General features: G+C 36.7%; 2 protein-coding genes across 2 annotated transcripts in view; both read left to right on the top strand.

Annotated features, from left to right (window-relative positions):
* On the top strand, nucleotides 2,188-5,197 carry LOC107628834 (arginine decarboxylase). Its single transcript, XM_016331439.2, has one exon. It carries the CDS (start codon nucleotides 2,712-2,714, stop codon nucleotides 4,875-4,877), a length of 2,166 nt encoding a protein of 721 aa, XP_016186925.1. The 5' UTR covers nucleotides 2,188-2,711; the 3' UTR covers nucleotides 4,878-5,197.
* LOC107628835 (polyol transporter 5) overlaps nucleotides 9,677-11,247 on the top strand; it is a gene marked incomplete in the record, with an annotated part of 2,597 nt that continues 1,026 nt past the window's right edge. Inside the window, 3 exon segments of the mRNA XM_016331440.2 lie at nucleotides 9,677-10,064; nucleotides 10,150-10,496; nucleotides 11,024-11,240. Coding sequence (XP_016186926.1) covers nucleotides 9,932-10,064; nucleotides 10,150-10,496; nucleotides 11,024-11,240 — 697 coding nt within the window.

The following is an 11,247-nucleotide window of genomic DNA, read 5'->3' as shown; positions in this document are numbered from 1 at the left end:
AAATAGTTGATTTATTTAATTATTCTGTCAGTACCTATATTTTTATTAAATTTTTAATTAGGTTTTTATAATTTTTTTTTATTAAGTTTCTGTACTATATAAAATTTTGTAATTAAGTTCTTACCATGATAAAAACGTTGAAATTAACAGAATATTCTGTTAAATAAAACGAATATGTTTAATACTTAACTGAATATTCTATATAGTTTAAGAAAATATTCCGTTAATTTCAATATTTTTATCACGACATGGACTTAGTTATAAAATTTGATATGGTACAGGAACCTAATTAAAAAAAATATAGAGATCTAATTAAAAATTCGACAAAATTAAAGACACTGAGTAATTAAATTTAAAATAAAAGACTAAAAAAATGTATTTTGTACGTTATTAGTTTAAAACGAAAGCATCTCAGAAAAATTAAAATAAAATAAAGGCATATCAAAGTGAAGTCATTGTAGTTAATTAGCTTAATTAATTAGTTAGTCTGTCATATCGTATGACTTAAGCAGGCTGCTGAATATTGGTTGGGTTCAAAGACCCCAAAAAACAAGGAAAAAAAGATAAAATAGTAAGGAATAAAGCTAATTACACTCAACTAATTTGAGTTGGTTGAGTGGTTAACTCAGTTATTATCAAATATTTAAATCTTATTCTGTGCATGTAACAATTTATTAGCCAGTAATAATGGCTATTTATGACAAATTAATTTTTGATTTGTTGGGTTGAAAGATATCGTAGACAACTAACAAAGAAAAAGTTAATTTAAAAGTTCGAATTTTGTTTTATATATCTAATAACTCATTAGTTAATGACAAATTTTTAAATAAAAAATATTAAAAAAAAAGACAAAAATAAGAAATTAAAAACAGAAAAAGAAAAGGGACAAAAAAAAAAGTGAGGGATTATATGTTTCTAAATATAAACCTTATTCATGGAAAGTGAAATCTAAATATTTAATTTTCAAATGATGAATTTGGTAAATTATAATTATATAAGAAAGGAGAGAAAATCAATAAATCATTAATAACTGTTACGAAAAATGATGTAGTTAAATAACGAGAGAGTGAAAGAAACGATAAAATTTTTGCTAAAGTAAAATCTTAACATGAATATGGAATATCATAAGGATATTGTTTTAGAAAGTAAAAACAACATATTTATTTATGAAATTAAATTGAGATAATACTCAATTTGATCCCTAAACTTATACGCAAGTTTCAATTTAGTCCAAGAACTTTTAATTGACTCTATTTAATTCCTAAACGTTATGAACATAACTCATGTTAGTCCTTGAAACAATTTTCAACGTACAAACGTTAATGGAACACTGTCGTAACAGCCGGATGCCACACTAAACTTTGCAAAATGATGTCGTTTTGGTTTTGGCACTCAAATAACCCAAAAACAACATCCTAACTGGTGTTTATTAAAATTTTACCTAACAAAATAAGTAATACAATGCCGTTTTTGAGCTATTTAAATGTCAAAATCAAAACTGCATTATTTTACAAGTTTTAACGTGACATGTGATAGTCTACAATAACGCTCTATTAACGTTTTTATACTAAAAATGGTCTCAGAGACTAATATGAGACACATTTATAAATTTCGGAGACTAAATAGAAGCAATTGAAACTTTAGAAATTAAATTGGGACTCACATGTAAGTTCAAGGACCAAATTGAGTATTATCTCAGTTAAATTTAATACATATTTTAACAATGTGATTTTTATGTTAAAACTTACAAATATTTATCTATCATTGGATCACTAAATTTGGTTAACATATAATAAAAGAAATTATACTTAGTTGAAAGGCGAAACAATACAGTTCTGGAGCCGCAAACACTAAGCAAGCGAGCAACTGACACATGATGACGTGTCAAAATCATACCCGTCCATCGCAATCCCCAAGACGCTACAGGAAACTTCCGAGTTCCTTCCTCAAATTCTCGTGGTATTTTGCAGTCTTTACCTAACCCGCACAAAATATCGTATGATGGGCGTAGCGCCGTAGCCACGCGGCAATTCGGCGCTGATTGATCTTTTTTTTTGAATTTGTTTGTTTATTATTTTTGGTTTGTAAGTTTGGAGGCCCAGTAAAAAGAGGCGGGCCCACAGAGTCCAACTAAGCCCTTTGTTATTACACTTTTGTTCCATCCCACCTCCGCTATATAAAGCCACATCTCGTAGCATGCAAATCTCGCTCACTTCCACAACAAACACGTCTTCTCTTGAGAACAAACCCATCCTCTTACACCTTCTTTCAATCACTTCCCCATCTTTTGATTTTCCGATATTTGCTCCCATTTTCCCTCTCGAGTCTTGACTCAGTTCTCTTTCTCTCTCTCCAAATCAGTTGCATTTAGCCCTCTCTTCCTTTCCTTCCCCTCCCTCGCCGTTCCCATTCCCATTCTCAGAGCCACCGTCTTACAATCTCTCTTCTGAAGGGTCGGTGTGGGGATTTCGGTGTGCCGGAGAGAGGAGAGAGAGGGTTACTCCATTTTCAATAGCTCCCTTATTGTCTTCTTTTGAGGGGGTAGCCGGGGCTACGGCCTCGGCGGGTTTTAAAGCCCCCACCTTTTCCATCCTCACAAAAAATTCGATTACCTAACTTTGATAAGTCATAACCCTATTTTAATTTTCTCTTTCTTTTTTCTTCCTAATCAATTTCTTCATTTTTCCTTGAATTCTAATTAGCGGAAAGAGATGCCGGCCTTGGCTTGCTGCGTGGACGCTGCACATGCTCCTCCCGGCTACGCTCTCGCCGGGGACATATCTCTTCCTCCGCCGGTCACATTCACCGGCGCACTTCCGCTGGCGACAACAACCGACGACGCTGACACCAACACCTCCCATTGGACGCCGTCCATGTCATCCACCCTGTACAGGATCGACGGCTGGGGCGCTCCCTACTTCGCCGTCAACACCGCCGGAAACATCTCCGTCATGCCGCACGGCCTCGGAACCCTTCCCCACCAGGAGATCGATCTGTTGAAAATCGTGAAGAAAGTCTCCGATCCCAAACACTCCGGCGGCCTCGGCCTCCAGCTGCCGCTCATCGTCCGCTTCCCTGACGTACTCAAGAACCGCCTCGAGTCTCTTCAATCGGCGTTCGAGTTTGCGATCCAGGAACAGGGGTACGATGGTCATTACCAAGGTGTATACCCCGTGAAGTGCAACCAGGACAGGTTCGTTGTGGAGGACATAGTTAAATTCGGTTCACCGTTCCGGTTCGGGCTCGAAGCCGGATCCAAACCGGAGCTTCTTTTAGCCATGTCATGCCTCTGCAAGGGGAATCAAGAAGCGCTTCTTGTTTGCAACGGTTTCAAGGACAGAGAGTATATCTCTCTTGCAATTGTTGCGAGGAAGCTTGCTCTCAACACTGTTATTGTTCTTGAGCAAGAGGAAGAGCTCGATTTGGTGGTTGAGATCAGCAAAAAGCTTTGCATTCGACCGGTTATTGGTCTTCGTGCCAAGCTTAGAACCAAGCATTCTGGTCATTTCGGTTCTACTTCTGGCGAGAAAGGGAAATTTGGACTCAACACTACTCAGGTTCTTCGTGTTGTGAAGAAGCTTGAGAATTTGGGCATGCTGGATTGCCTTCAGCTTCTGCATTTCCACATTGGTTCTCAGATTCCAACCACTGCGTTGCTTGCTGATGGTGTTGGAGAGGCTGCACAGATTTACTGTGAATTGGTTAGGCTTGGTGCCCAGATGCGTGTCATCGACATTGGTGGTGGTTTGGGAATTGATTATGATGGCACAAAGTCATGTGACTCTGATATCTCTGTTGGGTATGGTTTGGAAGAATATGCGGCCGCAGTGGTTAGCGCGGTTCAGTTTGTTTGTGACAGAAGGTCCGTGAAGCACCCTGTGATTTGCAGTGAGAGTGGAAGAGCCATTGTGTCTCATCACTCTGTTTTGATCTTTGAAGCCATTGGAGCTAGCTCTTATGGAGCTCCAACATTGTCCACAATTGGGCTTCAGTACTTGGTTGAGGGGCTTTCCGATGAAGCACGCGCCGATTACCATAGCCTCTCGGCGGCAACCATGATTGGTGACTATGAAAACTGTGTGCTTTACATGGAGCAGTTGAAACAACGCTGTGTTGAGCAGTTCAAGCAGGGTACTTTGGGAATGGAACAGCTTGCTTCTGTAGATGGCTTGTGTGAACTTGTGAGCAGTGCAATTGGGGCGAAGGATCCGGTGCGGACTTACCATGTGAACCTCTCTGTGTTCACCTCCATTCCTGATTTCTGGGGGATTGATCAGATGTTTCCAATTGTACCGGTTCACAGGCTCGATGAGAAGCCGACGGCGAAGGGGATTCTATCGGATTTGACTTGTGACAGTGATGGGAAGATTGACAGGTTCATTGGGGGAGAATCAAGTTTGCCCCTTCATGAATTGGAAGGCAATGATGGTGGCTACTATCTGGGAATGTTCTTGGGTGGGGCTTATGAGGAGGCGCTTGGAGGTCTCCATAACCTCTTTGGTGGCCCGAGCGTTGTTCGGGTGATGCAGAGGGACGGCCCACATGGCTTTGCGGTGACGCGCGCGGTCCCTGGGCCTTCCTCTGGAGACGTCCTCCGAGTGATGCAGCACGAGCCCGAGCTCATGTTCGAGACACTCAAGCACAGGGCGCAAGAGTTTGCAGCAGATGAGAATGGCCATGATGATGATGAAGATGTTGATGAGAAGAGTATGATGAATGCTGCGGCTCTTGCTGCTAGACTCGCTTTCTCATTTGATAACATGCCATATCTGGTTGCATCTTCATCTTGTGCCTTGAATGCAATGGAGAACAATGGCTTCTACTATTGTTCCAGTGATGAGTTCAGCGAAGTTGTGACTGATTCTACTTGTGCTTGAGTTTGGTGTTGGTCTTTAACATTACCATGTCCTTGTTGTTGGTTGTTGTCTATTAAGATTTTTATTTTTATTTTCTAAATAATCCTTTATCCTTTATATTGTTACTATTCTCGTTGTAGTTTGATTTAAGCTTTAGCAAAAAGGGTTTTAGAAACAGGGCAGGGTTATCTCTGCTCCTGTTATTTGCAATTTCGGCATCGTTAAGCTTCATGCAGATGGATGCCTTGCTTGCTTGTAGAGAGACTCGAGTTCTAGTGTAACGAAATTTTTATTGTTGCCTTGAATTTTATGATTCGAATAAAAATTCACCTTATTCACAATTGATCTTGAGTTGCAGCAGTCCAAGTGCATTACTCTGTTTTTGAAGTTTGAGATGTATAAATAAATATATTAAAATAAAAACCCTTAATTGTTAGGTCCAACAGAAAAGATATAATATCATATAACCCTGGAGATATATTTGTTTTATTAAGTAGATAAATATGAAGTTCAATGATTAAAATTATTCTTTTTCATAATTTAATTATCTTTTTCTCCCAGGGGACAAGGAGAGTGGGGAGAGCAGTGTTTGGATCCTTTTGGGATTGATTGATCGAATCCCACCATTTTCAATTCAACGAGGGAGCATGTGACTGTGGAGGCAGGGCACTGGCCTCGCTTTTCATATTATTATTATTATTATTGTTACGTGGTCCTGTGTATATGGCCATCTTTCTCTAGCCTCGTTGTTGGTTGTTACAACTTACTAGTCTCTAAGTCTGAAAGTTCTCAAGGGGGCTCCCCTTTATCGCTTCATATCAAATTAAATTAATCTAGCTAGATTCTGATAACGTTACGGTTTTGAGTGGCGTTTAGGTCTATGACTTTGCACAAAATAACAATAATATAATGAGAAAGGTATGAGGTCATATTCCTAGGAAAACGGACAATTTTGGGGGAGGTTGAATTCTCTTCAATGCGCGTAAAAGAGGTGTGGGTAGTGTGTTTGGTTTTGAGTTTTGACCACAATTTTGAGTCTTTGATTATATGCCTACTAGTGTTCGTTGCCCAATTGGAGACACCCAAGTGCTATCATAGGAATCTTGTGTTAATTTTTAATTGCGTTTTAGAGTATCACTTGAAAAAGACATTTATTTTTTCCTTCTTCAACCAAGGTACCGCCGTGGGGAATAAGGATAAAAAAGAAACACGTCCTGTTTTTGTAAACTACTACTTGCTCAAGAGTTGAGATGTGTCTGAATTTTTGCTTATTGGAGAAAATTCGAGGATAATATCAAAGGAATGCTACTTTAGTATAACATTTGATTGAAAGAGTGGAAATTCAAATTGTATGATTATACAACTTCCACCAACTCTTTACAATTATAGATTTGTAGTAGGTAGAGAGTGTGTAATGCTATTAGAATAAATAAGAATCTACTATGTTTATGCTTATATGGAAGTAGAATATCCAGAATAGGCTTATGGGTATAATACTATAACCTCTCCAATTCATATTCTAAATGTTGCCCCCTGTTGGGGCCTAATTAAGATTGTGAACATGATTTTCATAATGTTATACGACTTTGAATTTGATATTGCGTTTACTTGTGAAGGTTTGAAGGGAGAATATTCAAAGATTCGAAACGAACACCAATGAATAGTAAATTATTTAAGCTTTAGCATAGAATAGCAGATTGATAAGAATATCGATTGATGACCATGAATGAATGAGTTCCCTAGCATCCTAAGCTTTTTGGAGGTGAACAAGAACTTTACTTAAAGCAGCGAGAATCATCAATAAAAGCCAAAATATTATGCTGTTCATGTCAATTTCTGCAAGTTCGAGATATTAGGCGGTTAATGGTAAGGTGGTAATACACTTTAATTTCTTTTCTCTATCATCTATCATATACATTAAAGTCTAGAGCGGCGCCTCTCGGATATTCTGCGCAAATCTTCATGTAATGATTCTATCTTCATAATAATCGTGTCTTCAATTCATGACATTAATGTAGCATCTTCGTTTCGCTTTCGGCATATCATATATGAATTATGTATATTGGGCTTTTAGTTTTACATTTCACTTTGTTTAAAGATATAATATAACGTTGATATATTCATAGACTCGTCATCAAATAAAAATTTCATGTCACTAAAGTCCAATGCAAAATTAATACGGAACCACTCCAACTCCATTATCAAGTTGTGGCATTAGTGGGGGTAACTCCAAAAAAAGAATAATTCGAGTAGGACGTGCCACATTTTCAGACTATTCAGATTCAGTTGATTAAGCATGATGTGATATTTACTCTATCAATGCAAATAAATTATATATGCCTTTCTGCTAAATTCCATATCTAGTCCGAATATTGTTAATATGTAAGCTTCGTATTTTTCGGGATAATTTGGATAGAGCCTAAATCTTCATTACAACGAAGCATTTATTGATGAATGTGCAACTAGGACAAGTTGTCGAAGCATAAGGGGGCTCACAAGATTGTGAGGTCCTTATTGCTACAGTAGTACAAGATTTATTACCGCATCTCTAGAAAAATAATTGACCAAAAAAAGAAAAATGAACCATGGATCCCCAAGACGGAAAATTACGTCCATCCCCTTATCTTTTATTTTTTAATTATTTTATTATTATTTTGGTACGAATTTAATTTTCATATATTATTGATATAAAATAATTTTATACGTATAGTCAATAATATATTGCTATATATCTACTTTTTAAATCCACTATTTGAATAGTAATCTAAATGTATAAATAGATGAGTATAAAAACAAAACTCATTGTTTTGAAGATAATATCTGCATTTACATGGTTCCGGATTAAGTGGACAAGATGGTATGGAAATCATGTACTTTGGTCAGGACTCAGGAGCATTGGTGCAGTTCCTCTGGCTTTTCTTGCTTTGGGTCAATTGCTTGTGTCTTCCATGTGCTGGCAAGTTTTGTAATTTTTTTTTTTTGGGTCAGCATGTATATTAGTAATGTTTTCGGAAATTTTTTATCCAATGTCTTGGTTTTTTGGGGTCAAGATCCAATGTCGTTTATCTCTTGTCTTTTATGTTGGGATCCAATCTCAATACAATATCTCATTTGTTATTGGGTAGCATTGCAAAGAAACGAATAAATGTTGGGTTCATAATTTGGAAGACGAGAGGCCCAAATTTAGTTACATTCGTTGACCCAAAGTATAATTACTAAGCTCAGCTGGAGAATGCCTGGCCCATGCACCTGTCCAAAACAAAGCTTCAACTGGGGAAGGCCTGCAGCTGAGGCTTTAAGGGCCTGTTTGGAAACTTCGAAAATAACTTTTTTTGAGTTTTTGACTCATGAAAAATAGTAATATTAATATCTGGTGTAATTTTTAAAATCAAATTCTAGTTTTCTAAAAAATTATTTATGAGCTTATAGAGAAGTAAAAAAAAATGACTTCTCTTATAATACTATTTTTTATCACATTTCTATAAAATAAGCATTTTTAGAATTAAAAACCCAAATACAAAATAACTTATTTATAAGTTACTTTTAATATAGTCATTTATTGTTTAAACTATTTTGTCAAAAAGAGCTTAATTAAGCTATTTACCCAAAGTAGGTCTAAATTAAGTGGCAAATCATGGGTCTCTTAATGTGTCTTTTGATATGCTGCATTCGAGTTTAAAACTCGAAGACGACCAAGTAGTGAATAAAAACTCTAAAATATTAGGTGTGTGAATGTATAATGTGAGTGAATTTGTAATATAATGCTTAAAACTGAGGGTTATTTAGTCCATCTGAAAAAAATAAAATTGATAAAGAACTCCAGTGAAAAAGAAAAACCAAAAACTAGGAAGGACTTATAATTGTTGCAGAAATGTTGAAATAGTTCTCTCAAGTGGTGACACGAATCAAACACTTTACTCAAAATGATTGCACGCTTCCGTCAAACCACATGCACTAAAGAAAAAAAATATCACAACACAATAATTAATAGAATCTAAAGTGAATTTTGCTGATATAAGGCTGTTAATATGAAACTTTTATCTAACATGTGATTTTCATTTTATTATTACAAGTAAATTATATTTGATATTTTTGTGTAATATTAAATGGAGTATAAACTCTGTCTGTATGTCATCAAATAATGAATAGTATTCAGGGATGAATACTATTATAATATAACTCTTTATAAAGATCCAATAATTTGCAGTTTAAGAGGACCTTTTATGAGGTTGGAGATAAAGGAGTAAGTTATGTTACTTTGTAATTGACTAATGAGTGATGGTTAATCAGTCAAGTCAAGTCTACCACTAGGATTGGCTACATGTACCCTACCGTGGGTACTCAATCCGACTTCATTCGGTCGGGTAAGATTATCAACCCGATCTGCAGCGGGTAAGGTAGGATGCGGATAGGGTTCTCGTACGAGTCGGGTAGGGTATGAGTTGTGTCTCAACCCTAATCGACCAACTCGCCTTCTATACATGTATATATTATATACTTATATAAAAATATGTTTTAAGTAGATGTTGAACCAAATACCCCTCACTAAATACAAAAGATTTTTAGTCATTAAAAGAAGATCATTAATTAATAATTTAATATTTTTTTTACATAAAAGTCAGCTCTTTTAAGTTATCTAATAATGTTGCATCTTTTCTTGTAACCCGCGGGTAGCATTAGGGTTGAGATATTCTCAATCCGCAGGTAGGATAAGGTTGAATTTATATAAAAATCTCGACCCGCGGATAGAGTTAGGGTTGGCTCCAAACCCTACCCTACCTTATCCATTGCCACCCCTATCTACGACCAGTTAGTCAAGGTGAGTGACCTTTGGGGTGACGTGTGATCTGCCAGCTGTTATCATGGTATTCAATCATACAGAGGTGACTGACTAAAAAAATAAAAAAAGTTACAAACAAAAAACAAAGCAAGAGGTCACTGACTAAGAAATAGACTACTGCCCACTTATGAACCAAAAATGCAATCATCCCCTTCTTATTTATCTCTTTCTGTTCTGTCCATGTGAATGGAATGAATACATGTGAAAATCTATTAGTCTTTCACATTGAACTAAGATGGCTGAGGCCGAAGTAGCAGCAGCTCCAACTCACAATGAATTTGAGCCTCATCAAAAGAAGCCATCAAGGAACAAATATGCCTTAGCTTGTGCTATGCTTGCTTCCATGACTTCCATCCTCCTTGGTTACGGTCAGTAATAGTAGTAGAACTAGTAATCACCATCACCATTACAATAACCATTCATTTCTATAATGTTATGTTATGTTTGTTACAGATATTGGTGTGATGAGTGGAGCAGCTATGTACATAAAGCGAGATCTGAGAATTTCGGATGTGAAGATTGAAATCCTTGCCGGTATAATAAACTTGTACTCTCCAATAGGTTCATACATAGCTGGAAGAACCTCTGATTGGATTGGTCGCCGTTACACTATTATATTGGCCGCCGTAATTTTCTTCGTCGGAGCAATTCTGATGGGATTTTCACCAAACTATGCTTTCCTCATGTTCGGCCGGTTTGTCGCCGGCATAGGAATCGGTTTTGCTTTCCTCATTGCACCCGTTTACACCTCAGAAATCTCTCCTACTTCTTCCCGTGGTTTCCTCTCTTCCTTGCCTGAGGTCACATCTCATCTCTACTCTCTTTCAATTTGTCTTATCTTTTTATATTAGCGTGTGGCTCATATCATACTTGAACTTTTATTTTAGATCGCGTTTGATTTTTAGGGTTTTGTTTTCTGAATACAATGCAATTAAAATACCTAGTTATAGTTTGGCTCTAAAGTCTAAACCATAGTGTTAATTAACTGTTAACATCGTGCCGTATACGATTCTGGAATCCAATGAAGATATTCTGTGTGTGACCAAGAGTCCAAGAGTACTTTGACACGCATTTGAGATGTGATGTACAAACTTATATAATTCAAATTCAATCATAAACCACTAAATTGACTATCAATAACACATATTTATAGATAAATACGTAATAGTTAATTTAGTTACTATACATAAGAGTTAATTTAGTTACTAATTTTGAGCAAGTGCATAACATTTCATATTCAAATTATATTAGACAACTTTGCATGGGGATAATATTATGGTGCACTAAACTGATTCACATGTGATTTAAAATTTATACATACCTTCAGGTGTTTTTGAACGGAGGAATATTGCTGGGATACATCTCAAACTATGCATTTTCAAAGCTTTCACTTCGAATGGGTTGGCGGTTGATGCTAGGAGTAGGAGCGATTCCTTCAATGTTCCTAGCCGTGGCGGTTTTAGCCATGCCGGAATCACCAAGGTGGCTCGTTTCTCAAGGACGAATAGGCGAAGCCAGAAAGATCCTCAACAAAATCTCCGACTTCCGACT

This window comes from Arachis ipaensis, chromosome B03 (assembly GCF_000816755.2).
Source record: "Arachis ipaensis cultivar K30076 chromosome B03, Araip1.1, whole genome shotgun sequence".
NCBI classification, from domain to species: domain Eukaryota; kingdom Viridiplantae; phylum Streptophyta; class Magnoliopsida; order Fabales; family Fabaceae; genus Arachis; species Arachis ipaensis.
This window is presented reverse-complemented; position numbering and strand designations above follow the sequence as displayed.